This window comes from Marmota flaviventris, chromosome 17 (assembly GCF_047511675.1).
Source record: "Marmota flaviventris isolate mMarFla1 chromosome 17, mMarFla1.hap1, whole genome shotgun sequence".
NCBI classification, from domain to species: domain Eukaryota; kingdom Metazoa; phylum Chordata; class Mammalia; order Rodentia; family Sciuridae; genus Marmota; species Marmota flaviventris.
The window spans coordinates 32945981-32973456 of NC_092514.1; the positions used below are offsets into that span (position 1 = coordinate 32945981).

The following is a 27476-nucleotide window of genomic DNA, read 5'->3' on the forward strand; positions in this document are numbered from 1 at the left end:
GAGGATGTCAGTAGCCATCAGTTCAATAAGCCAAGCCTTGTCCATACTGACTATTCAATCAAGAGAGGAGATGAATAGCTTCCTGTTTTAGATGACTAGGGAGCCAGTATGAGCTCATAAACCAAACAGCAATTTTCAGAGACATCTGTTCTTGATCTCCAGAATAAACACAGTATCCAAGGGCATAAGCTGGTGGGAGCGTACATTAACCAAAGGAGGGTGGGCCCTCTGGGGGATACAGCTTCTCCAACAAGCAGATTAGACCAAAAGACTGACCCAAAGACATGCCACTTCCAAGGAAATTGCAGAGAAAAATTATCGAAAACCAGTGGACAACTAATGGTCATCTCTCTGAGGTACATTGATGGCCAGGTCAGTAGTTAGACATGAAGAGGACTGCAGCAGCCTGGTCCAAAGGGAGGTCTTTGTGTCGAGCAAAGAGAGGGCTGGCTTATTGCCCCCACACTCTGTCCTGGCTCCCAAAAGGAAGGTTCAAGGACAGATAGCTAGGTAAACAGGTTCCTAGAAATTCACATCTGGATGCAGCTGGAAGTGTTAAATATTTAGATTGGTGGTCTTCCCTGGACTACTGAGAACACAAACATCCACACCACAGGGCTGAGTTTTGTGCAAATGTTGGGGCTTTGCATTTTTTTATTAACATTTTCCTTTCACATGGTTTACATCAATTTATAATAATCTACATAAATTGAAACAGAACAGAGACAAAAAAATATATCCTTACCAACTTATTAAAGTCAAATATTAATGAAGGGTCCCATCCTACCTCTATCAGCAAAACTGGCAGCCCTCACCCATTGCCCAGCAAGGACAGGCATCCCTGGGACTCCTGTAGCCTGTCCCTTCGAGTCCTGTTGGCACAGGCTGCCCTGCTAAGTACAGTGACTGGGGGTTCTGGGCTGCAGTCCCTGGCTCAGGAGAACCCACCAGGTATTTATTTCCTCGGTGCAGCTTAGTCCATGTCTGGCACCCGACCCTCCCCACTCAGTGGAATTTATAAATATTATAAGCCTTTTGCATTTCTCAGCTCTTCCAGCCTTCCTGTTCTCATATTGCCTAAGCAAGCTGGGGGCTGCAGTAGCTGTCTGACACTGAAAAGCAAACATTCTGTATTTGGGGGAGGCAGGAGACACCCATTTGGGCTGTAATTAACTCTAGCTGGGCCTCTAATTTGTAACTGACAATCTTCTGGAAGCAAGAATCTTCCATACCACATACCAACAAGTGCCAAGCGGAGACTTCAGGAATGGTCAGATGGTGGGATCTTTTCCTTCACTTGCCCCAGGGAGCAGGGCTCCTTGCTAAGCTGCTAACAGGCAGCTGAATGGTCAGCATTTCCCTATTCCAGCGTGAAGAGTATACTGTTCCACTGGCGACAGGTATAAAGTAGATCAGGAAGGCCCCTGCCTCTCTCCAAGCAAGTACTCCTGCTTCAGGGCCAACAAACCCTTTAGACTTACCCCTGAGCACGAGCAGTGGGAGCTGTTTTCCCTAATCCTAAGAGCCTAGAATGGCCGCTGGCACATAGAAAAGCCAGGGAGTTGTGCAAAGGTTCAAGCCCCTTTTGCTGGCACTTTGGGAATAAATATTACTCCTTTCCAGTACTGAGCAATGGGTCTCAAAGTTGGGAATGGCACCTCTTGATCCCCTGCAGTGTCAACAATGAGGTTCCCCAGCAAAACCCAGTCCCAAGAGAGGCAGGTGCCTGTGATTCTTCATCCTCTAATTTCTGGGAGTTTCCAGAGTTCATCCACAAAGCTGCATCTAGAAGCTGGGGCAAGGGCAGCACCGTGATGGCTGGCAACTGCTGGATTGTGCCTTCCTTTCCCAGGGTCTGGAGCGCACGTGGCAGTTGGGGCTGCCCCGTGGCAGTGCTCGGCTGTGGAGAGTGTAAAATCTAAGGCAAAAGTACCACGAGGTATGTGAGGTGCCAGGCAGCCTCCAAGATGGAGCCTGCATGCTTCTGGACACCTGCACCAGCCACAGAAGTTGCCCTCCAGGAAGCCTGGCTCCATCAGGAAAGCCTCTGTAACTCACTGCCAAGTGCAGCTTCCCCGCAACTCAGGCCAGTGCTGACTGTTCCACCTGGCTTGTTTCCTCAGCAGCCTGGACTCTCCTACCTCCCCGGACGCCTTCCTGACCCTCTGGCTCTCTTGATAGCAGGTCACTTGTGGGTCTTTATACTCAAAGGAAATAGAACTCCAGGGGGAAAAAACTGAAAATTCAGCAGTAGAAGAAACAGTCAAAGACGCCTCACTGCTAAGCAGGAGACAGAGCAGACAAACCCCAGAAATCAGCCCTCCAGCTCTGTGCTAAAGCGTGGGATTAGTGTGAGTCTGTCTCCTTGTCCAACATTTGCACAGGCAGCAAGGCAAGCAGGTGTGCTCCCACAGTGGAGGGTGGGGAGAGGCCCAGGGCAGTGCATTGGATAGGCCACCACTGCTGCCCAGGACCTCTGCAGAACTTTCCAGGTGTTTGGAGCAAAAACTGAAGCTGCACATGCATGTGGCGGGCTGGGACAGAGGCAAGGGTGGAGGACACTGAGGGGAGGCTACAGTCTAGGAGCAGGGCCAAGAAAGGAGAAGCTGGTGGCAGCTACAGAGTGCCAAATAAAAGCCCTTGGACTGGACTCAGGAGGAAAGAAAGGCTTGGGGGAAATGAAAGAATAAAGCAGGCTGTGTGCCCACACATGGTCGGTCACTACCTTTTCTGCATGACAGATAGACATTAAACAATTCCCAAACAGCACGGAGCATTAGACACAACTAGAGGTACAGAGGGCAGGAGCCGGGGTTGGCGGTGAGGCCGGGGGCTGGTCAGCTGGCTTTGTACAAGGTGGCACAAAAGATGCACATATTCCAGTTCTTGGAAGTTGGCTTCCCTTGGAGTCTGGAGTGCTGGGCTGGGGAGTTTCTATTGCAGTCTTTCAAGTCTGTGTTGGGCTCTGGCTGGAGGGGCTGGCTCTGGCCACCCCCCACAGCCACCCCTCCTCGGGCTACACATCAGTGGAAAAGTACAGTGTGTTCCGCTTCAGTTCTGCAAAGGAGATGGGGGGGTGCTGCAGGTAGTAGAGGAGGACCTGCACCTGTGGGGAGACAGGAGAGACTAAGGTTGGAGTCCTTGTCTTCCTGGCCCTCCTCATCTGATCTGTTGAGAAGAAAAGGTCCCTGGGCGGAGGACGGGGGGTGGTGGGGGGAGTCTGTGTTGCCCCCTGCCCTCCCAAGGATGGCTTTGGCCACTTCCTGAAAGCCACACCTTCCTTTGAAACCCAGGTGTGTTCGTCCATTATAGCACTAGAGGGCGCTGCAGGACAGAGGGTGGGGAGTCTAGAGCCACTTCCCCAACCTCAGTCATAAGGTCAAACCTGGGCCTGAGGTCAGCTTGGCATCTCTGCCCTGATCTGGTCTGTGTCTCAGGGAAGCCTCCTGCCCCTGATAGAAATCCCAGGATTCTCCTATATTCCTGGGCTTGTTTTCTGAGACTGAGGCCCTCCCAGGAAAGCAGGCAGCACCTAGGACAGATATTCTCTGGGCCCTTGTCTAGCTCACATGTTTTGGCCTGGGAAGGGCAGGACTGTCCACAGCCCTGCCTTCCTGGTGGCGTCATATACACCAGCTGCCCAGGAGGAGAGAGGTGTGGAGACTTAGCTGTTTTCGCTACCCCTCCACCTGGGCAGTGCTGAGGTACCTGTGCCATGACATCATGGGACCAGATGTCTGCAGCCGATGTGAGATGTGCTTTGCTCTCCACTTCTGAGGGTCTCAGTAACGTGGGGCCAAACACGGTGGCCAGGTTGTGAAGCGACATTTTGTTAATGGGCTCCTTCTCGGCAACCCTGAAAGAAAGAGCAGGGAGATCAGAATTCACTCCCCAGCGGCTACTTGGAGATGTAGGGCCCTTGGCCTTAAGCTCCAGGAACTCCTGGAAGGACTCCTGGAGGACATCTTGCCTCCGTCTTTTTAGAGTAGAGACCTGCTGGTGGGAATGCACTAAGCCAAAGGATCAGTGCCCAGCTATGTCTCCGTATATTGCTGTGACAGATTCCCAGCTTCTAGGCCATCGCTGACCTGATGGTAAACTGCCAGGGCCAGAAAGACTCACAGCCATCTACTCCAACTCCCCTGCCTTAGAGAAAATGTTACTGATCTAAGAACTTCTCCTGCAATAGCACATACTTGCTAAGGTGCTTTGAGGTGGGTACTATTATTATTATCATTCCCATTATAGAGATGAAGAAACTGAAATACAGAAAGGTTAAGTGACTTGTCCACAGTCACATACTTAGCAAGTGCAGACAGCTGGGATCTAAATCGGGGCAGTCTGCCCAAGAACCCATGCTCTCAACCATTCTGCTCTTTACCCGTGATCCAACAATCTAGCTGTGGGGACTGGTGCAGGAAGAGTCAGTGGGAGGAGCAGGGGGCAAGGTGGGGAGAGCCTGCAGCTAATTAGCTGTAATCAGACCTAGGTTCTGCCTGCTGTGCTGGGGCAGAAGCAGCCCTAACTCCAGTAGGAGCCCAGGGCCCTCCTCCCTGCTGCTCTAGGGACCTCAAGGCTGCCTCCCTTTGGATCTTTCCTGCTTCTCTTGCATAATAGGCCAGATGCTGTAGATCTTCCCTTGGATGCCAGCAGGAGTTGCCATCTGTGCCCGGTGTCCAAGAAAGCCTAATATCACCAAACACACCGAGAAGCGCTGGGCCTCCACTGTTCTAGGAAGTGTTTCTGGGGTTGAGACAGACCAACCCCAGACAATGTCCCTCACTGCCTCCTTCTGACACCATATAGTTCCCACCCTCTGGGCAGGAGCCATAGATGTTCCTGCTGTTTTGGAAACAGGCAAACATTGCAATGCTAGCAGACAACTGTGCAGCGGGCAGTGCTCCATGTGCGCATGCGCGTGTACCCCCCCCCCCCCCCACACACACAGAGCCAGAGGCCCAGATGTGGGAACAGACTGTGCCCGATTCCCAGGGCAAAAAACCTAATGAATTTTCCCCTCCTACTCCTCCTCTGTGCATCCTCCCCACAACACTCGTCAAACTATTTGGGAATTGGTTGAGGCTTTGGTTCTGGCCAAACCAGAGGGAAAATGTCTCATAATGGGAAAAACAAGACACCAGCCCCAGGCACATCCAGGTCTCCCTCCCTCCAGAGCCTGGCCTGGCTGCACTGCAGCAGGCGCCTGGGCCTGAGGGTGGGAAAGCTCAGGGGGCGAGGGTGCTGGTCCACAGAGAGGCCCTCTCAGGGCTCCCTGGTTGTGGCTGGCAAGTTGATTTAAAGGACACCTAAAGGGGCTGGGGATGTGGCTCAAGCGGTAGCGCGCTCGCCTGGCATGCGTGCGGCCCGGGTTCGATCCTCAGCACCACATACAAAACAAAGATGTTGTATCCGCCGATAACTAAAAAATTCTCTTTAAAAAAAATAAATAAAGGACACCTAAAGTACTTTAAACTACTATGTATAGCTATAAAGCTCTAATAACAAACAAAAAAATTTAGAAGGGCTGGAGATGTGACTCAGTGGTTTAGCATGCCTAAATTCAAGCCACAGTACCCTACCACCACCAAAAAAAGGGACACCTAGTGACATCTCTTCCTCACCCATGCCTGAATTAATCCTGGGCTCAAAAGTAATTCAGGTGATTCAAGGACACTTTATGGCTAACTTCTAATTCTGAACCCTGAGGCAGCACCAGCTTGGTTTGCCCTAACCAGGGAAGTTGAGAAGGGACTTAGTTTAGGAAAATGTAGGTGCTAGGCACAGATCTGTAGCTAACCTAAGCAAGTCCCTATGGGCTTGGGGAATCGCTTTCCCTGTCTATTAAATGAGGCATCAGTGGAGACCAGTGGGTTTCAAACTCAACCGACTCAAAAAAACAAACACATTTTATGATGCAACCCAGTATACACACGTCTATAGTAACTGAACAAAATGGCACTTACACTTCCTGCTGCAGTGTACCCTGATGCTGCCCTTTCTATTCACTTAAAAAATGCTAAAACTAACTGACAGGTTGAGGCCCATTAATTGTAAAGTTCTCCGACAGCCCACAGCTCTAGTCTTACCATTCTGAGCACTTCATGGCCAGTGCCTGAGGCCTTTGTTAGGACCCACGTATTTCCCAAAACAAGCTGTGTGTGCAGGAAGTTGAAAAGCAAACTCTTGCACTGTTGTGGGTGGCCTAATAGAAGCCAGTACCCACTAGGAGGTGCTGAGAAGATGGGGTCCCCTAGCGGGACATGTGGGGCTGCCTTGGGTCTCTGGCCCTCCCCTTTGAAGACCGGTCTCATTACCTTTTCAAGTGTTCCAGCAGGAAGAGGAAGGTGATGAGGTTGGGGTCGGGCAGGGAGCGGAGCAGGTGCATCATGCAGTTCTCCTTGGCGGCAGGGTCTGACAGGGCTGTGGGGAAAGAGGGGCTAGAGCAGGGCTTGGTTCCTAGAGAACCCCTTGCCAGAGCTCCTGTGGCCACCAGGCTGTGAGACCCGGACAAATCCAGGCTGCTGGTGTTCAGGGGAGTAGATCCCATAGGGGAGGCCTGGCATCTGGGTGGTCTGTTAGCAGCAGGTTCCTCCAGGAGGCCCTCCCATGACTGGTGACTAGGCCAGAAGGCAGGCTGGTGAGAGCAGTCCCTTTCCATCCCTCCTACACAAATCTTTGTCCCCAGTGCCACTCCACTCCCAGTCTATATGCTAGGTTCAAGCCAATGGTGGCAGTTCTGCCAGGGGTGGGGATGTTCTATTAACCACCTCTCCCCCAGGGGTCCTCACCCCCCAGGGGCCAACACCCTGCCTGCCCCAGGAGAAGGAAGAACAGGAAGGATGCACCAAGCCTGGATCTGGCCCAAGCAGGTGGAGGCAAGAGCCCTGCCCTCAGCAGAGGCGAGGAGAGAGCAGCCCTGGAAAACACAGCACAAGCTGTCCCCAGTGCCTTCTGGCTCACACCAGCCTCTTCCTTGGCTCCGGGTTGCTGGCTTCTGACTGCTCACCTCAGGGCAGTCTTCCCTAGATATCTCTGGTTTCAAGCAAGCAGGTCAGTGTGCAAAGAGGACAAATGGAGGGCTGCCCATGGGGACGTGAGGGAAGAGAGGCAGGCCAGAGAGGCCCCAGCCTCTGCACCAGGCCCAGCAGCCATATAGCCAGCTGGTGCAATGGACAGGCCAACGAGCAAGGGAGGCCACAGTCCCTTGCTCTTTACTTCACTGGTCAGGAAGGCCCGGCTCAGCCCAGTCCAGCCTCAAGACCCAGGAGCCTCACCGATGCCTTCCATAAAGGCTGGGTAAAGTCGGTCTGTGAGGAGAGGCTCAGGCAGTTCCCGGAAATACAGCTTGAGGGTGCCAGCAATGGCATTGATGTCCATGTCACTCAGCATTAACAGGATGTCCTTGTTATCTATAGGGGAGGGGGAAAGGTCAGGGACTGGCCTCCAAGTCATCCCTCTCCCCCACATCCAGCCTTTAGCCCTTTCCAGCCCCACAGGGACTGTCCCAAGACAGACCACCACCCACTTCTCTGCCTCTGACTTCCCCCAGAAAGGTAGGACATAGGTAGTACCCACAGGATCTGTGAGCAAGCTCTGTTGACTGGGGTGGGGGAGACAGAGAGACAGGCTAGGTTCTGTCTGCCATGGCTTCCCAGGAAAGGAGGGGAGGGAGAATAACTTATCATCCAGAGTCCTAGAGCCACAATCATACCATGTGGCAGGCAGCCTCCTTCCCAACTGGAATCTCCCCCCGACTGATCTCTTCTGTGGAAGGCACTTCATTTTTCACACCTAAAATCATGTTCTGACAAAATCTCAGCTTCTAGGTTGTACAGGGGAGCCATGTGCCAGAACGTTCCTGACCTGGGTCCTATCTTCTACCCCAGGCTTCCCCCATGGGCCCCTCTCCACCTGGACTCATGGCTGCTGGTCCAGTTTAGGCTTCTTGACCGCTGGGTATGGTGACGCAACTGTAGCCTGACCCAGCTGAATAGGGAAACCAGAGGGCCAAACCCCACCCATACCACACCAAGGGGCTCATGCAGAGGCAGAACTGTCCCACAGGACACCAGGGCCTGGAGACATGAGGGAGGCCAGCTCAGGCCATGGCTCTGTGATCTCCCTGCAGCCCTCTAGGCACTAGGCAACAAGCACAGAAGCCAGGAACAGAGTCTGGAGTACAAAACTCTGAGTTTAAACCCAGGCAGGAAACCTACAGGCCGGTAACCCTGAGCAAGTGACTTGGCTTCTCTGAGATCTGTCCATGTTCTTATCTGTAGCAGTGGATTTGAGACTGAGAAAATGCAGATTACATGAGAAAAAGCAGAAGCAGGCTGGCCACAAGGACTCAGAGACAGCCTGCGCTGTGCCATGGTGGACTGTGTGCACGTCACAGGCCAAGGCTGCCCTTCCATCGGATCCAGACCCCTCCATGCAGAAGGCCTCCTGGTCCAGTGAACCTTCCTACCCACCGTACCAGCTGGGCCTCCCAGACTCACTGGCATCAAAGACAGCTTTCAGTGCCTGGATGTCCGTGGCCACTCCTGATATCCGGTAGATGCCAACCTCCTCGATGCCCCTCTTCTCCACCTCTTCCACACACTGCCGCACGATGTAGGGCACCTTGGAGCGCTCCCGCCTGCGGGCAGAGGATGCAAAGGGAGGATGGAGGGAGCCTCCCAGTGCCAACTGCACCGTCCCACCCGCCCCAGCATACCTTGGCCGCTAGGATAAGGGCTGGAGGGAAGGAAAGGGTTAAGGAAGAGGCCGTGCCACCCCACCCTACACAGCCCACCAAGGCCTGCCTCTTGAGCAAGGGCACAGGTGAAAGAAAGTTCTGGGAGATGCCCAAAGACCCTAAGAAAGAATGTTCCCTGAGATTCAAATGCTTATGGTGGGGGGTGGGGGTGGGGGTACAGCTCAGTTGCAGAGTGCTTGCCTAGAATGCCTAAGGCCCTGGGTTCAATTCCTAGACCTGGAAGAAAAAGCAGTCTACACAAAGAGGTGGTTCAGGGCCTGAAGATGAGTGGCACAGTGGAACAGTATGACCTGAGGCACACAGCCCTTTCCTGAGCGGCAGCTGCTCCCGGCCTCCAAGCTCAAGGGTGGCCTGCAGTCATCAACCAGTCTGGTATTTTCCCCATGAGATCCTCCAGTGTTTCCGTGCTGGCTCACTTATTTCTAAAGTATTGTGTCACCCAGAGAACACACCTCTGCAGGCCACTTTTGGCTTCCAAACAAGCCATCTGTGACTATTGACCTGGGGGTGATTGATTAAGTGCTGGCATAGGCAGGGGGGCTGGGAGGCCAGGGCTGGTAGGGACCCGAGTGCTAGTCCCAGCACTTGGACTCCAAAGCAGCACCTACTTAGTCACCACACTGATCTTCACCCCAAAGACGCCGGTCTGCTTTTTGGATGGGGTCCTCTTCAGGCTCATGTCCCGGCTGGTGAATTTCATGGAGAATTCCACTTTGATCTGGTTGGGGGATGAGTCAGGGCAGGCATTAGTCTCCCGAAGGCATAAGTGTCCATGGACTGCCTCCAAAACACAGGGGTTCCCCCCCCCAGCCCCGCAGGAGTGCAGCAGCCCTACCTCCCAGGGCTCCATCTCCACCCACCCCCAGGTAGGAGTGGGAAAGGCATGGACAGAGGGGAGAGCCCCAGCTGGGCTAGGGGAGGGGGCGCCAGACACTTCCTATCCCCAGGAACTCACCCCATTCATCTCAATCACATCTGTGTGCCAGTTCTTGGTTTCTACAGTTTGTGGATCCAACTGCAGAGAGAAAAAGAGAGGGGCTGTGAGGGAGGGAGTGGGGACAGCTCAGAAACCAAGTCAGTACTCTTCCTGCTAGGTGGCAACTGCTCACCAGCCAGCAATGGTTAGGAAAGCGGAACCTTGATGCTTGCCAGGCATGGTAGTGTACACCTGAATTCCAGCAACTCAGGAGGTTGAGGCAGGAGGTTTAGCCTCAGCAACTCAGCATGATCCCGTCTCAGAATAAAAAAAATAAAAATGTCTGCTATGTGACTTAGTGGTAGAGCATCCCTGTGTTCAATTCCAATAATAATAATAATAATAATAATAATAATAATAATAATGCCACCTTAATGCTCATCTTGAAATCTTGAAATCAACCTTCAAACTTCAGGTGGCTCCAGCCCTCATGCCCCTCCCAGCTATGGCTGTTGAAGGACCTCCGGACCCCATGGAGGTGAGGATCCTCTATTAGTCACTTTTGCCCATCACATCACACTGACTCCTGGTCACCATGCTGGGAAATGGATTTTATCAGTCCATTTCACAGATGCAGCAACTGAAGGTCACAAGAAGTAAATAACTTCCTCAGCCATTTGAGCTGAAGTCGTCAGAGAAGATCTAGACCTTGGCCCGTGCATATCGGAACACCAAATGGGTTTGAATCCCTGCTCCGTAGCTTGCTATAGTGGAGCCTGGGCTAAGCTTCGTCTGTATGGGGCAGCCAGTACCAGAACCTGCCTCACTGGACTGTTGCGATGAGATAACAGGTTAAGGGATTGGCTCCCAAACAGGCGAACTCTCTATAGGGAAGTTCCCAGACCTGGGCTGGAGCTCCAGGCAGGAGTAAGTGCCAGGAAAGGGTCACCGATATCCCACACTGGGACTGTTCAGAACTCCCTTCCTCTAATTCAGTGGCCTTCAAACTCAGTGGTTTGTGCACCCACAAAATAATTTTGAAAAGCAATGTGCTCTGGAGCACATTTTTAAGTCATCTCAACATTTCTAAGGCAAGTTCAAATTGCTGCAAAGAATGTGATTTCCAGAATAATGTAAATATTGACAGCTTAAAATAAAACCATTACATCATGCTTTAAATGTATACAGTAGAATCTAATTACTGTAACGATCTGATACCCACCATCCTCCACTTAAAAACACATGAGCAAGCTCTTTGTTCCCTTGCAGAATCGCTGTTCCATTTCTCCTTAAAGGGTTCCTCCTAGTTTATATTTTAATATTTTCAAACCTTTTACTCATTGCCATATTATCATTTGCTCCCAAAATATACCTATACATTGAAATGAAAAATTTCCCGAGACCACAAGGCTCTGAATACATAAAACATATTCTGGACCTGTTATTACCATGATGAGCAGTGCACACTAATAAAAATAAACCAACACATCCCACATTTTAATAAGTACCAAGCAGCCAGGTTAACACTATGGTGGACTTTTATCTCTGAATGAGATAGACAGGACACCTCTCCTACGTTGGGGCACAGATCTCTACAGATATTATTTTTTGCTAGAGTAAAATGGGGGTTAGCACCGACTCTGTTCACATTTTTTTTTTTGTCTTTATTTTAAAGGATGTAAATGATAAACATTGTCACTAGAGGAGGCTAAATAGGGTTATATTACAGCAGTGTTAAGCAAGTCTTTAATCTCTTTACATGTCATTTACCTTAAATTACTCATATATCTTTGATCAAACTTTAAAAAAAATTTTTTTATAGGTATAGATGAACATAATGCCTTTATTTTATTTTTTTATTTTTATGTGGTGCTGAGGATCGGACCTAGTGCCTCACACACGCTGAGCAAGTTTTTTGCCACTAAGGTAAAGCCCTAGCCCAAACTTTTTTTTTTTTTTTTTTTTGGTACTGAGGAATTGAGCCTGGGGCACTTTACCACTGAATTACATCCCCAGTCCCTTACTTTTTAATTTTAATTTGAGATAGGTTCTCACTAAGTTGCTTAGGGCCTTGGTAAGTTGCTAAGGCTGGCCTGGAACTTGTGATCCTCCTGCTTCAGCCTCCTGAGTCACTGGGATTACAGGCGTGCACCATTGTGTCTGGCTCAAACATCTTAAATGACCTCTCAGCCGATAATCAGGCCCTTGTCAGTGCAGTGGAAGGCAAAGAACTAGACAACACCTGGCTAGAAGGCTTTGTAACCAGCCATTGGAGTCTTAGTTTTCTCAACACCTACTCTGACGTTTCTGTGGCCCCTCTATTGTCACCTCCAGGGTCTGGGTCAAGTCATCACAGGAGCCTGATCTTCAGGCCTTCCATCTACAGAGGGGAGAGGTGCCCATTCTCAGGTGGGCGTTGAGGACCTGCAGCTGATTACCTTTGAGCTTTCCCTGCTCAGCCAGCCATTGGGACATCACTGCATACCCCAGAGACGAACCACTGCTCCGACGGGCCACCACCTTCACAGAGGGAAACTGGACCTGGGTCAGTCAAGTCCTTTTTTACCTTCTGTCTCCCACATACTGGCTGGGGACAGGAGGCACCCAAACCTCCTATGGGGGTCAGGGGGCTGCACCCAGCTGGCCCTAAGCCTTGTGTCTGGGCCACCTGTGGTCCAGGTCCCATCCTTAACAGTCAGTTCTCTGACCAGAGGAGGGATGAAATTGAAAACGGGAAATGGAGAAAGGAGTGTGGGGGGAAGCCCAGGCCCCAGGACCTCCTCAAACACAAAGGTAGTGTGAAGCAGCCAGCCTGCGGTTGCCCAGGCTCTCTGGTCCAGAAGGCTCGAGGCCAGGCGTCTGAGTGGGTCCCATCAGAAGCCAGATTTTGGCATCACTCTCCTGAAACCTGCCTCCCCGCTTAACTTCTTTTGTCCCCCAAATCCTGCCCAGACCTGAAGCACAGGTTGCTTCTTGCAGTTCCTTCCTCCCATCCAGACTGCTGGTTCTTCAACATAGGGTCCAAGTCTGCCCCCAGCTCTGTCCCCCAGCAGTGACCACAGGGAGTAGAGGGATCTCAGATGACTGGGGCAGACATGTCCTTTGGGAGACACATTCTGAACTGACCAGCCTCCCTCCTTTATTTTGCAGTGTTGGGGACCAAACCCAGCAGGTGCTCTACCAGTGAGCTACAGCCCCGGTCTGCGTCCAGCCCTTTGGAAGGCAAGTCTCTTCGGGTAGCAGCATACCCCTCAGCCAATTCCACCTGGCTGGATTCACCTCAAGCCATTCTCTTGCTCTGGTTTCAAGTGACCTGGCATTTCCTGGCAGCTGCTATGAACTGAGCCAGTGGTCCCTGCCTAAGTCCCAGAGTAGCATCTGGACACAGCAGGGGAAGGGCAGGATGGAGTTTCAGGCTGACCTGGGTCTTCTATTCCATTGTGTGCATCTGAGCAGGTCACTGAACCTCCTTGAACCTCAAATTCCTCGGGGGTGGGGGGGTATCTATGCCTACATCTGATGAATTTTCCATAAGTCTGGCACTAGAACAAACCCTTGACACACAGCATCTCAGTTCACTGTCATAACAAACCTGTGAGGTTTAAGCCTTCATAGCTGTTTTCCCATTTTACAGATGAGGACACTGAGGCTTCGAGGACTGATTAGCTAGGGAATGAGAACTGGGATACAAAATCAGTTCTCCCTGACCTGCTCTTTCTGATAAAGCTGCAAGATAATGAGCACTGTATTTAACCAGGCACCTGGGCCTGCAGGCAACAATGGCACCTGCCATCACCTGAATTTATTCAGAAAGGAGACATGAGGCCTCCTGGCACAGGGTCTGGTGCCTGGCAGGTTGCCTCAAGCACAAACTCCCATTTCTCCCCTCCCCATCAGGTGGTTCTGTTTTGGGACAGCATGTGAGGTAGGAAAAGCAACTCCTGACGCTAAGGCCTGACTCTAGCCTCTCTCTTCCAGAAAGCCCTCCCAGAGAACCCCAGGCTGCTGGAATCCTGGTTCTTCTCTGCCTCATGAAGAGCCTGCCTCCTCCATTTGCTGTGATTTCACATACCTCAGCCTTTCTGAAGCCAGCCCTGAGTAAGGCGTCCCTTTCTGGTTTTCTGTGAGTCCCCACCACTGCCATCTTCCTGATCCCTGCTGCAGGTGTGGTCCTGGTACCTGCCCAGGAAGGCCTGTCCAGCCCCTCAGTGCCCTGACAATGATGCTCAGACTCCCAGGAGGCCAGCAGCCTTCAGAGACCAAGTCTATTTCAGGATGTCATTTAAATACAGAGAAGGGAGGGTGGGGAGCGGAGAGGGACATGGCACATTTTCCAGCGAAATGATGCTGCCTGAATCGCTGTGACTATTTATAACCCCTGGGAAATGTGGACTCTGCTATTTCCTGATTAGATTAGTGCTTGGGGTGGAGAAGCCAGCCCCTGGGATATCAGTGAAGGGGAACACCTGAGTGTTCACCCCCTAATCCCACTAGACAGGGGCCATCCATGGGCCCTGGGGAGCAAATACCTGGGGGACAACAGATCACTTGAAAGAGACAGATGGGGGTTGCAAAGAGTCAGGCTGGGGAGACCCACCAAGGCCCCTCTTCACACCACAGGTAATCATATGCAGTGTGTTCCCCTAGGGTGGGCACAGGCAGGAGACAGAAATGGGCCACAAAATACCTTGGAGAAAGTTATTAACGGCTGGACGTCACTAAGGGCAACCCAGTCATGTTCTTTTAGTCTTTGCCTTTAGCCATGGTTGAATCCTGGCCACACATTCTGACCCATCCCAAAGAGAAAAACAGCTGACCTTTAGGACTGGTGTCTGGGAGAGCACCAGGAACCCTGCAAAAGATCCCAGGCCTCTGCTGGAATATTGCAGGAGTCGGGAAAGGCTGCCTCCGCTTTTTAGACCAAACTGGCCCTCCATTTAGAACAAGAAGCACCAAAGCAGATTTACAGTAGGGGCAGGAGGACCCGAGACTCTGGACATGAGATTCCTCCAGAGCTGTTTCAGTAACGTCCTAGGGGCTCCCCAGTTCAGCGCTTCCTCCCAGTCCCAGGCAGGGAACTCCATCACTGTCCTTGCCTCACCTGTTCATGGCCACCTCCCATTGCTTGGCATTTGGGGCCACTCTTACCACTGGAGGTCTCCATTCCTGCCTCCTGGCAGATGACAGAGCCACGCTCAAACCTGAGTCTGACTGCCGGGCTGCACGGTCCATCACGCCACACTCCCTCAACCACACAGCTTGCCCAAGGTCTTCTGGGGGTGATTTCTGCTGCCTCCCCTTCCTGCAAGGTCCTTACATGAGGCCCTTTAATCTTCTATAAGGAGCCTGTGATGGCCCCATCTGTGGGCAGCTAAGGATAAACAATCATGTTCTCTAGGGCTGGGGGTGGGGAGGCACTGAGCTGCCTTTAGCAAGCAGAGGCCCCACCTCTGAAGGCTGAGCCCCTTCCCTTAAAGTACCCTGTCCCCATCACTGCCACAGCAGGGACCAGAGGCCCTGAGGAGCTTGGCCTCCTGGCATAACCCCTAACCTCCCACCCCTCGGGCCTGCTCCCACACTTCCCTTGGCTCTTGCTCTTCTCTGCCCTTGGCCCCCTGAGCCTGAGGCCTGCCATCCTAGCTCTGTCCTGGGAGGCAGACCCCACCCCCAGAAGCCCCAAGTTGGTTTTAGAGGTTAATAAAAATGAAGTGTTTTTTAACAAGGGCAGTAAATCCAGTAGACTGAAGTTGTCACCCTAAGAGGCAGGGCAGGAACATTAGAAAATAACTCAAGAGGGACCTCAATCAAATCGACTGCTGATCAGGGCGCCAAATGGAAGGCAGAACCGACTGGATGTGTTTTTGGGATCCCTGCCAAAGGCCGAGCATCAGGTCATGGAGACAGGGCCCTGATCCAGGCATCACGTCTGATGTGGGTACATTTCCTGTGGCTCCCACACCAGGACCACAGTGGCGGTCCTGGGCTGGTTTTCCCCTGCCCTCTCCCAAGTGTGGTCACATGCTTAGGGCTGGGTCCCCTTGAGACACCAAACCAGCCTGTTATTGGGACATACCACAGGCGTGAGAGCCGTGGCAGGGCGGCAATGGGGAACGGGGAGCTGCCAAGAGCCTGCCTCGCCTCCCTGGAGGAGGGCACTGGAGGATTCCGTCAACGTGGCTGCTCTGAGAGACCCAGGGAGAGGCTGTGTGGGGAGGGAGAGGCTGCCAGGGCTTCTATTCAGGGCTCCAGCTCAGCAAGTGGGTCAGAAAAGGCCAGGGTCAGGCTCAGAAAATTATCACCTCATCTTCCCAGTGACTGGGCAACTCCTGCCATGTGCCCAAGCCAATTTTGCCTCTCTGGTCTTCGCCGTGCAGGGACAGTTACAGCAGGGCTGGCTAGGCTGTCCTGAAGCCAAAGTCTGCCCACCTCCTCCCAGGCCAGCACCAAGGGGCTTAGCTGACTGTATTCCAAGGCACCCGGAGGAGGCCTTTTCGCCTCCCTTCCCCCCTCTCAAGAACTTTGAAGTTCCCTGAGACCCACATATGGAAGGGGTTTAGCAGCTCTGAATGCGGCTTTTATTGAAGCCAGGTTAGCCTCTTAGCACCGGAGGCAACCTACCTTCCCCAATGTTCCCATTCCCATGGCTCAGCCTGCCCTCTGCATGCCACACTGTTGGTCCCTGGGCCAGGCACAGCTGACCTTGAAAACCTGGGCTGCTTATGGAGGTCCCTGCATTTAGGCACCTCTTCCCCTGAGCTGGCCCATACACCTCAGCCTTCCCTACCCCAGGCAGCCTGAAGACTTCACCCCAAAGCAAAAGACTACAAACCAAAAGCAAAGAAGCCCAGGGCCATGCTGGTGGCACCAGGGTAGCAAGAGCAGGGATGGTGGTCACTTGGGAATAAAGAAAGGGGTCAGGACAAAGCAGCACAGAGACAGCCCTCAGCAGCCAGTCCCCACAGGGAAAAGGCTACCTTAGAGGTCTCAGTCCAGGCAAGAGGCTTTCTGAAGTCCTGATAAGGAAATTTCATGCTAGCTACTTATGGGAAGACCATGATGGGCTAAGAGGCCTCTCTCTGGTCTTGCAGAGGTTTGGTAAAAACTATAAAACCCTTCTCTGAAACTGACTTCATTCTCCCCCCTCCCCCAGGCCAGGAGCACTTTCCGGGCACAGAGCCTGCTGCCAGTGAACATGGGGGAAACAGCATTTCCACCGCTGACGTGGCTCAGTGTGGACTCTTTCCTCAGGCCTCACATCTGCAGAGTCTCGAATTCGCCACCCGTCATCGACAGTAAATGGCATGTCCACTGCTGTGCACAGCACGCCAGGCGCGTACCACACACCCTGACGTTGATGGACGGGAACCTGGCACCTCCAGAAGTCCTCCAATCTAGGGCATGTCACCCTGACCTCCACTGGCCCTGTGACCACCCATACAACTGGACAACGGAGACATAGCTGCAGGGTCAGGACGGGCTCCGGGCTTCCTCCTTGGAGGCCCTGGAAAGCAGGTGGCACTGTGGGTAAGAGCCTGTGCTCAGGTCAGGCTCCTGGGTATGAACACCAGCTTCTCTGCTAAGCCACTCATGGGACCTCATCTGGATCATCCTTTGAGCCTCAGCTTCCTCATACATCACATGGTGTGGATAATCCTAACACCTTGCAGGGCATCGAGGGCTGGGAATGGCAACTGGTACTCGGTGTTGAAAATGCACCATCATCACTAAACTGCATCGAAACACTCCTGCATTGGCTGGGGATGTGGCTCAAGCGGTAGCGCGCTTGCCTGGCATGCGTGCAGCCCAGGTTCGATCCTCAGCACCACATACAAACAAAGATGTTGTGTTTGCCGAAAACTAAAAATAAATAAATATTTAAAAAAAAAGAAACACTCCTGCAGCTTCACACTGCACTCCAATTAAAGGGCAAACTCCTTGTGGCCTGCAAGGCCCTAGGCAATCTGGCCACTGCCCCCTCATCCAACGTCATCCTCTACTCCCCACGTGGTGGCCTCTGCCTGCCTCTGAACACACCGACTCAGGGCTTTTCCCTTGTTGGTTCCTTTGCCCAGAACGCATGGTCCCTAGATCTCTCTTGGACAAATCCTTCTTATTATTTAAATCATAGTTAAAAAATGACCTCCTCAAGCGAGGCCTCCGTCCCTTTATTATCTAATCCATGACCACTGCTCCTACCCTCCCTTGCTTTTTTCTTCTTTTTGTGGTACTGGGGATTGAACCCAAGGGTGCTCTACTACTGAATGATTTTGTTTATTTATTTATTTTTTTGGAGACAGGATCTAGAAAGTTGCCCAGGCTGGCTTCGAACTTGCAATCCCCCTGCTTCAGCTTCCCAAGTAGCTGGGAGGACAGGCATGTGCCACCACGCCTGATTTCATTTCCAGCCTCCTGAGCTCACATGCTGACCTCTGCTGTCAGAGTGTCACAAGGGCAGCGCTTCACCTGCCGGCCCCTCTGTGTCCCTTGTGCTCAGCACATGGAAGGTGCTCCATCAACATTTGTGGACAAATGCATATGCTGGGATGTGGGGGACAGAGACAGCAAAGCCGTTCCAGGCCAGAGCTCCTGAGGACAGGGGTCAAGTTGCCCCACATTGCTGCGAATGACTTGGCCTTGGCCCAGGGGCAGCCCTGTAACCTCTCACCACCCAGACTCCCCCAGCACATTGAGGGTTTAAGGCTTAGGAATAGGAATCCTGAGTCATGGCCAAGACCATCATATGAACTGGATTCTAGGAGATCATCCTGTTTAGCTCCCTCCATCTGTACTGATGCCAGAGAACCAGAGAGGTGAAGAGATTTGTCCAAGGTCACAGAGCAAGTTAAAACAACAAACACAGGACTGGAAAAATGAAGCCTCTTGATTCCTACCAGCCCAAGGCCTTTCCTTCTCTAGCACCCTGTGTCACATGAGCCCAAGGGCTGCAGTGCTGCAGCCAGAGAGCCACCCAGGGCACGGCTGAGACATTCAGGCACCTGATGAAAAGGGACACTGTAGATGTCACCGTGCTGGCTGGGTTCATCTGAGGCACCAGCCCTGGTTAGGGTCCCTGTCCAGGATAGAAATAATTCCAGCCTCTGGCTCAAGAGCAAGTTCCTGTCTAAGCAGAGCTAGAGAAAATCTCTCTGGGGATCACAGAACTTCCCCACCACAGGCCTTTCTGCAGAAGAAGCCTAAGAGCAGCCCCCATGCCCCTTCCCACCTCTACAGGGTCCATCCTGGAGGGTCAAGAACAACAGGCCTCACTGGAATCCAGAACCAATACCAGTCCCCCACCACCACCAGGTACTAGGTAGGCATGTCCCAGGAACAGGGGGCTGTTCCTCAAAGGTGCCAGGCAGCTGTCAAAACTCAAGCGTGCTTTCTACCTCCAGCATATGACAGGGGAAAGGAAGCCAAAGTAGCCTGCTGACCAGCTCCCAGTAATGTGGGCAGCTGGCAAGGCCACTTAGCAGAGAGCTCAGTCTTTCTAGATCAGTGACCCTTCACCAGCACCTGGCAACATCCCCAAACCAGCACCTGCAGAAGTTTCTGGGCTCTTTTCAAAATGTCTGTCCTCCTAGGCCTGGGGCCTCACCGTCTCTGGACACTACTACAACTCTGGGCCTTTCAGGAACCACTTTGGTTGGCAGGCTCAGCTCTCTCTGGTCTAGGGCCATCTAAAAGACGGGGCACCAAGCCCAGTAGGGCTAACTGGCCAAGCTGTGTGTGGGATGCAGAGACGCTGGGGAGGGCAAGTGCCCATCCAACCTCCCCAGGTGCCAAGAAACAGCAAGTGCCTTGACGAGTTCACTTAGAGGGAGGACTCCTGCCTTCAAGTTCTCTGAAATGGCACATAGGGTGCCTCTGCATCTGGGTGAGTTTGAATCTTCATCAAATTATCAGTCAAAGACTCCTGCTCTGTAAGTCAAAAAGGCCTCTGGGGAGCCAACATGGTGGAGAGAGGGGAGCACTGGGGTTGGGAGACTGCCCATGTGGCCCCAGGAGTCAGGTCCCCTATTCTGGGGGGTGGCAAGGAAGCATAGTGGCTGTGAGAATGAGCAGGTAACACTAACCCCACTTCCTACCTGTCAGTCTGGCCAAGATGCTGGCCCAAAAAAGGGCCTGGGAGGAAGCAGGCTGGCAGTGGTCTCTAGTCCCTTGTCTACAGCTGAAGGATCACTGTAAGAATGAGGGCGGGCCTGTGAATGGTGAAGACAGAGGATGCAGGTTCTTTCCCTCTGGCAAATAAGAAGGGTGGCAAAGCAGAGTGGTGGGCAGCTGAGGCCAGGACGGATTTCTATTACAAAAGGTCTCATAATTTTGTTTTTGATGCCCAGAGCTGGATGATGGGTAGATGAGCCTAAGACACATCTGTATCTTGCACCCAAGCACCCTTGTATCCTCAATGGTAGGAACAGCCAGTAAATGGCTAAGTGAACCTTTAGGGAGTTGCATGTCATTTGCAAACCTGGTGCAATCAAGAATAACCATCAAGCTGGGTGCAGTGGTGCATGCCTGTAATCCCAGCCAGCTACTTGGGAGGTTGAGGCTGGAGGATCGCGAGTTCAAATCCAACCTCAGCAACTTAGAAAGGCCCTAATGAGACTCTGTCTCTAAATAAAACAAAACAAAACAAAAAGGACTGGGGATGTGGCTCAGTGGTTAAGCACCCCTGGGTTCAATCCTGGGTACCAAACAAATAAAAATAAAAACAATTGTCAACTTAAATGACCCACTCTGGAAGGGGCTGGGAGCTGTTCTATGATGACAATCAAGCTCACGAAGAAAGGGACTCTCTTTTATGACCATCTGAGCCTTAAAGTTAGACAAATAGCCCAAAGGGGCTCCCCCTGTGTTTCCCTGGGTAATAGAACTTAACAGAACAGGTGGATGTAGCAATACCAGTCCCTCACTTCCTAAGAGAAAGTCTTTGGAAGCAGGGAATTCTCAGGCCCACATGGCAACCACTTGAAACAGAGGGAAAGTCACCAGAAGCTGTTCTTAATTCTCTTCCACTCCCCTGGATCCTGCCATTTCAATCTGAGACCCCACCTTCAGCCAGTATCTGGCCGGGTCTGGGCCAGAAGGATCTTTGTCGTGGTTGCAGGGAGACAGTAAGGTGTTGATTTCCCCACAAATGCTTCTGGCCTGGCCTCACTTTGGGCCCTCTTAGCTTCTCTATGGTTCCCACAAGTGACCCCATTAAAACCTTTGGATGTTACAGAGTTGGGAATGGGATTCCTCTTTCAGCCCCTTCCCCTCTGAAGCTCAATCTAAGAATCTAGAAGCAGGCAGGATGGAAGGAAAGGCAAGGCACAGAGCCTGGTCTACTTGCATGTGATTTAAAGCAAAAAAAAAAAAAAAAAAAAAAGAAGAAGAAGAAAGAAAGAAAGAAAAAAAAAAAGAAAAGGAAAGTAGAAATTCAAGTTCAATACTGAGAGCGCTGGCAGAACCCACAAACCCAAATGCCACGTGTCTCCTCTGCTGAACGCTTGCACAACACACTAACTGCCAAGTCAGGGGCTGGAATGAAGCCTCAGCCCCAGAATGCTCCTTGGGGACAAGAGCAGCCCTATCCTAACCCTGCCTCCCTGGGGTCCCAGGGAAGCTTGTGAGTGGTCCCCGATTCCCCTCCCACAGCCACCAGAGGCCCCATACTATTTCAATGGCTCTGTTTTAATATGGAGACCTTTCCATTGGAACAGACTCTTCATTCCAGCATAGGGACCCCAGATGAGTCAGAGCCCCTCTTCCAGACTTTAATGACATGTTGGTTAAATGGGAGCAGGAAGGCCACAGGTGTTTTGGCATCCACAACATTGAATCCTTAGGGCACAGTTAATGAGTTAATGAGGCGGCTCCTCCTGCCAGGCTGGGCAGGACCTGGCACCCTTCCCCCACCCCACCTAAAGTACTGCCTCGTCCCACCCCCTGTTCTGGCGGTGAGCCTGCTGCAATGAGAGAAATAGGTTAACGCAGCTGGCAAAGGAGAGAAGCATACAGTGGGCCCCACTGCCGCCTGTGCACCTACCAGCCCATGCAGAGCGAGGCAGACACAGGAGGACGGATGTCCCTCTGTCACCGCAGTGTCCCTGACACTGACACACTTTGTCACTCAGCATGTGCTAGGGGACTGAATCACCCGCTACACAGTGCATCCCAGCGCCAGAGCCACCCTGCAGTTGCACTGACGCCAACCAGCTCAGCAACACAGTGCCTGACTGGCCCGCCACGATTGCCAGAAGTCACCATCAGATATGGAACTGTCAGACATCACCGGAGACAAACCCAGCTAGAGTTCTTGGAGTGGCTCCTCAGTTTTGCCAGCCATACATCAAAGTAAAAAAAAAGTCCAGGCATTAGAGTTTAACAATTTAACCCTCTCTGCCTGGCACCTTCCCAAGAGGCAGGTAAACCGAAGGGCTCTGTTTGGCTGGCCCTGGGTCAGGAGCCTGCTGGGACAGTTTCTTGCCAACTTTGAGGTTTGGGAATAGATGTTGAGCTTTGAGCTGGTGTCCGCTGGCTTCAGCAAGGGCTGGGGAGAGGAGACAGGGAGGGGGTGGCTCCATTCTGCCGGGCACAGACAGCTGCCTCAGCATAGAGGGGCTCTGGTAACAGCCAGGGCCAGCGGGCTCTGCTAGCCTGGTCCCTAGGGAGGCTGAAGGTGACACAGGGGCCAAAGCAGGGCAGCTCAAGTTGCTGCCCTGCCCAGCACTTTCCAGAACTGATGTCACCTCTAAGGGGTCAAGTATGCCCCACTGGCAGATGAAGCTAAACAAGAAGCCAACAGGCCCAGGAGTACTTCCTCTTGGCAGGTGCCAGGAGCCTCTATGCTGGCTAGAAGAACTTGTGCAGAGGATACTCCTCTGAGCTACAGGAGGGCTTTCAAGTCTCCATCACAACTGGCCATGGCCTCCCTTGTCACTACCTTGAAGAAGGAACATGGCTCTCACCAGCCAGGACTGGCATCCTGCAATGTCTTAGGCAGTTGATTCAGTCTGCAGTGTTATCAAGCGCTTACTTTGTGTTAAGCGCTGGGTCTGGCTCTTCCTTGGATGCCTGATGCCAGGGCCCAAAGCCAGCCTCAAGGCAGCCTGCCCAGCTGCAGGACAGTCAGCTTCTATCTCAGACTTTAATCCCAACTCAGGTCTGGGGCTGCAGGAAGGGCCAGCAGTGTGCCCTGGCACAGCTTGGTCTGAGCTGCCTGCTGGGTCAGGAACCCCCTGGCACGCTGATTGAGTCGCCTGGTGCCCAACTGGCACCTGGCCAGCAGTCATCTGGGTGGTCCCTGAGGCAGCAGCCTTCAGACCCCAGACTCAGCACATCACTACCTCCCCAACCCCCGCCCCCTTCCTCCCTGACAGGAATGATCCCCACAACTTGCACAAAGAAACCTCACATGGGGGGTAGTATTGAGGTGCTCCTCAGCAAAGAGGCAGCCAGCAATGTCCACAGGAAGTGGGGTGAGGGAGATCAGGCCTGTGCTGGTTGAGTGGGGCAATGAGACCCAAAAACCTCCTGCCTGGTCTGCTAGAATAGACTCAGAAAGCAGGCAGGCAGAGTCTACTTGCATAGGAGATGGTCCCTTTTTCAGAGACAGGGACAATTGCAGAGAAGGCAGCTAGGGCTAGGGTGGGGACAGTAACAAGCATTCATCATCAAGTTCAAGATGCTTAGAGCAGACCCATACGCATACCCCAGCCTCTGTTCTGGGACTCCTTAGTTCAGGCAGAGAGTGCCCCTAGCAGCCCCCAGCCCCTCTAGCCCAACCCCTTCTGACCCCTTTAGTCCCAGGCTAGCACCTTGTGGCGAAGCAGCTTGCTGCGTACTCGGCCCCAGAGCCGGGCGCCAGTATTGGGGCCCCGCTTGCTCCCGGACTCCTCCAGCTGATCAAGGCAGCAGCGCTCCAGGGGTTCGCACACTGCCTTCAGGCTGCAGTCGGGCTGAGGCAGGACGTCGGTCATGCCGGCGGCTGGCCTGCCAGGCCAGCTCCGCGCAGGGATGCGGAGAGGAGCCGGCGGCGGCGTTGGAGAGGTTGCTGTGTGGAGCGCTCAGTCCGGGACTGTGAGTGGAGCAGCCGCCAGCGCGCGCGTTGCGGGGCTCGGCTTTCTCCTCCCTCCGCGTCCTCCCACTTTCCCCTCCCCACCTCCCTAGAGACTGCAGCCCGCAGCGCACTGAGAGCAGCCGTCTGGCTGAGCGGTGGTGCCCAGCGCCTCTCCGCAGCTCCTCTCCCCTCTGCCTGCGGATCGGCCCGCGGGATGCTGAGTGCGTGCGCCACCGCCGGACGCAGGCAGAGCGCAGAGTGCCCCCGCCGCACCGAAGGAAGTGACTCAAAGAAGTCGCTGGAGCTGCCCCTCCAAAAACACCCAGCCTCCGGGCTTTAACTCTTGACAATCTGGCGCTGCTCCTCACCGACCCTGCGTCCCTCCTTCCAGCTCCTGCTAAATAAAGTTTGACAAGCAGCTAAACACAAGCCAGTCCCTTCCCGGCTAAATCCCTCCGTTAACTCCTTCACCACCAGGCTGCTCCAGGGGCCTGGGGTATCAGGGAGTCTTGAGGCCAAGCCAGGGGGGGCTTGCAGGAGCCAGGATTCCAGCAAGAGCTGCATTTTGGCCATAAAGAACCATCCTCCTCCCCTAAAAGGGTCCACACTGACTTGGAGTTCTACTTCCTCTACCCCCAACTCCTGCCCCCAAGGAACTGCTATCAATGCCACTTAGGTGACTAGCCAGATACTTAGGGGCCAGCACTCCCAAACATTCTCTCCTGAGAAATGTGAAGAATAAAGAGGAAGCCAGTATGGTGGTGCACAACTGTAATCTCAGCAACTCAGGAGGATCATAAGACTAGCCTTAGCAAATAGCAAGACCCTCAAAAAAAAAAGGGGGGGGGATAAGGATGTAGCTCAGTTGTAGAGCACCCCTGGGTTCACTCCCCAGCAACTGGGGGAAAAAAGAAAAGAATAAAAAGGATCCTTAGTGGGGCAGCCCTCTGGGGTTTAGCAGCCTTAGTGGTAATCAAGCCACTGTGGGCCCTCTGGAGGAACATGGGCAAAAGCCAAGGTGACTCTGGTCATAGGTGTCCAGCAGGAGGTGTTTCAAGCCATGGCCTTGCACATCTCACCAAAAGACTTTTGCAAAGGACACCCAATGGCAGAGGGGCAATCAGTCACATATGTATGCTGAGCACCTCAGGAGACAGGGAGTAAAATCTTGTTTTTGACTCTTAAATTAGTGAATATTCTAACTGAAGAGTGAGAAGTGAATCATTTCTTATCATGCAAGTTAGAGTATGATCCTTATATATAAGAGAAAAGCATGAACCCCAGATGGCTAGGGTAGTCACAACCCAGGCATCTGGGACATCCTGCCACTGTGGAGCTAGGCATGTGGAAGAAGCAAACTAGTATCTGCACAGTGCCAACCATGAGGCAGGTCCCATGAAGGGCTTTCAAATAGCCAACTACATTTATGTGAACTTGGTGTTCCTGACTGGGGCTCAGGGAGGTAAAGTTTTTGCCTGAGGCCATGCAGCTGCAGCTAAGGCCCTGCTCTTCACAACCACTGTCTCTGCAAGTTCTTTGGATTCAGGAAAAAGAGCTGGGTCTTGTCATTGCTTGGTAGACTACAGTTGGGACAAAGAGACCAGTCCTTGGCATCCAAATGCCTTTGTGTGTGGAGAGGTCTCACCCCCCAATAGTTCTTAGTTCTTAGGGTTTTACATCTGAGTCCTTAAAATGCTTTTTTTTTTTTTGCGCGGGGTTGGAGGTGGGTGGGTGTTACTGGAGATTAAATCCAGGGGCACTTTACAACTATGCTATATCCCCAACCCTTTTAATTTAGACAGGAGGTTCTTACTAAGTTGATGAGGGTCTGAGTTTCTGAAGCTGGCTTTGAACTTGTGATCCTCTTGCCTCAGCCTCCCAAGCTGCTAGGATTATAGGCCTGCCCTACCACACCCATCTTCTTGAAGCCTTCTGAGAAAGAGGTAGCTTCATGGCAGAGTGAGCAGGGAACTAAGTGGTCATAATTAGAGCGGCCCTTTTATCAGCACCACACTCTCTACACAAACTAATTCAAGCTTTCCCAAACTTTATGAAGTACCCCATTTTACATTTGAGGAAACCAAAGATTAGCTTGCCCAAGGCCAGGATGGGCTAATATATGAAAAGAGGTCAGGCTACCTCTACAGCCTCTGCCTCCTCACCCTGCAGGAATGAGATCTCAGTAGGGCAGGATTGGGTCCTGTATCACTGGTGGAGGTGGGGCCTTGGGCTCTGGGTGTCCCTGGGCCCTGTCCCATCTCTCTCAGGGCTCCACATGCCACCACCTTCTGCACAGTGCAGGCGGGGCTGGGCTGCCGAAGATGCAGACAGTCAAAGCCACCCAAGGCCACTGTAACTAAAGATGGGCTAAGTAAGCCACACCAGCCAGCATGCTGAGAGGGAGGTGACAAGACCAACAAAGGCAAAAGGCTGGAATGCACCTGTGTCCCCTGTCCAGCTGAAGCCTGAGTCCCTCTTTCCTGACACATCCCTTGCCTGTCTCTTCCAGGGTACTTGGGTGCCACTTCTGAACAATCTTTCTCCAGTCCCATGAGGGACAAGGTAGCTCCCTCACCACAACTGCCACCAAACCTATTTCCTCCAGAAGGCTTTGCTCATTCCTTCAGTGCCATGTCTTTATCAAGAGGCAGTAACTGAGGTCCTGGATGAAAGAATCAGAGATAAGACAAAAGCCAGCATTTGACAAAGCTGCCAGCCTGAGAAAAGGAGGCAGAAAGGCTTTTGTGCATTCATTATCTACCAGCTGTGCACCTACTATGTGTTACACCCAGACAGACTAGGCCTGATCTCTTCCCTCAAGAAACCCAGAATCATGCCTCAGGACCGTGCAGATAAAGTGCTATGAAAGTCAAGAGAAAGAAGAGAACCTTTCTAGCCAGAGGGAATTGGGGACAGCTTTGGGGAGGAGATGGAGCTGGCTCTCTGAGGCAGGGGAAATGCCCCAGCTTTACTCTGCACTCTTTCAGCAAATGTGCAATGTCTGGTTGTATAACTGGTTGGAAAGATGCCATTGTGACTGCTCACCCTGTCACCTGATGCAGGTATCATCAGCACTTTACACTGGCTGCTTGACTTCAGAACTAGGCCCTCACTGGCTGAGGTTCTCTTCCCTCTAGCTGGGTCACATGCCACAGGGTACAGTCTGGGGAAATGATGTGCTGCTCCCCACCACTGGGTGTGTGGGAGAAGGGCGGCCGGCAGGATAAATCCTGTTCCCAAAGCCCTTTACTTGTCTGTCTTAGAAACCCCAGGCTCAACACTTGTCTGGGTAAAGCAAACTCTGATTGGATGATCAATGGCCAACTGGTCTCCATGGTGACAAAAGTGCCTTAGCAGATGGGTAGCTGAGCTGAGAGGCTCTTCCCTGGAGATGCTCATCTTTCCCTTCCTCCCTGTGGACTTGGACCTTCCTTTGGGGTCAGTACAGATTTGCCTTCTCTTCCCCAAGCCTGACTCATTCCTTCCTGGAATCAGTGGCCTAGGACCAGAGCGGAGGAGGAGTTGGGCAAGACAAGTGTCCCTAACAAGTTCCTCAAAAGCGGCAATCTGAATTCTAGTCTCTGCTGCCCATCACAGACCCTTCCCCATCTCTGCTAGCTGGGACACGCTCAGGTTATTCTGGCCACCCAGGAAGTGACCATATCCCCTCCTGCCTGTGTCCATCCCTTCCATCTTGCCGCAGCTGGCAGAATCCGCCTCTGAGGACACGCAAGGGCCCCCTGTCTGGATAAACA

At 52.6% G+C, this 27476-nt stretch overlaps 1 protein-coding gene across 3 annotated transcripts in view; it reads right to left on the reverse strand.

Annotated features, from left to right (window-relative positions):
* Positions 1-619: 619 nt before the first annotated feature.
* Positions 620-27476, reverse strand: part of Abr (ABR activator of RhoGEF and GTPase) — a 189504-nt gene continuing 162647 nt past the window's right edge. For 2 of the 3 annotated variants that reach the window (XM_027924429.2, XM_027924431.2), the window contains 7 exons: positions 9714-9773; positions 9367-9476; positions 8499-8638; positions 7275-7409; positions 6315-6420; positions 3709-3856; positions 620-3106 (listed from right to left, as the gene is read on the reverse strand). In XM_027924429.2, coding sequence (XP_027780230.1) covers positions 3017-3106; positions 3709-3856; positions 6315-6420; positions 7275-7409; positions 8499-8638; positions 9367-9476; positions 9714-9773 — 789 coding nt within the window. In that variant the 3' untranslated portion in view covers positions 620-3016. Of the gene's footprint in view, positions 3107-3708; positions 3857-6314; positions 6421-7274; positions 7410-8498; positions 8639-9366; positions 9477-9713; positions 9774-23479; positions 23655-27476 lie in introns of those variants that run through there. The other variant, XM_027924432.2, reaches the window with a different exon arrangement.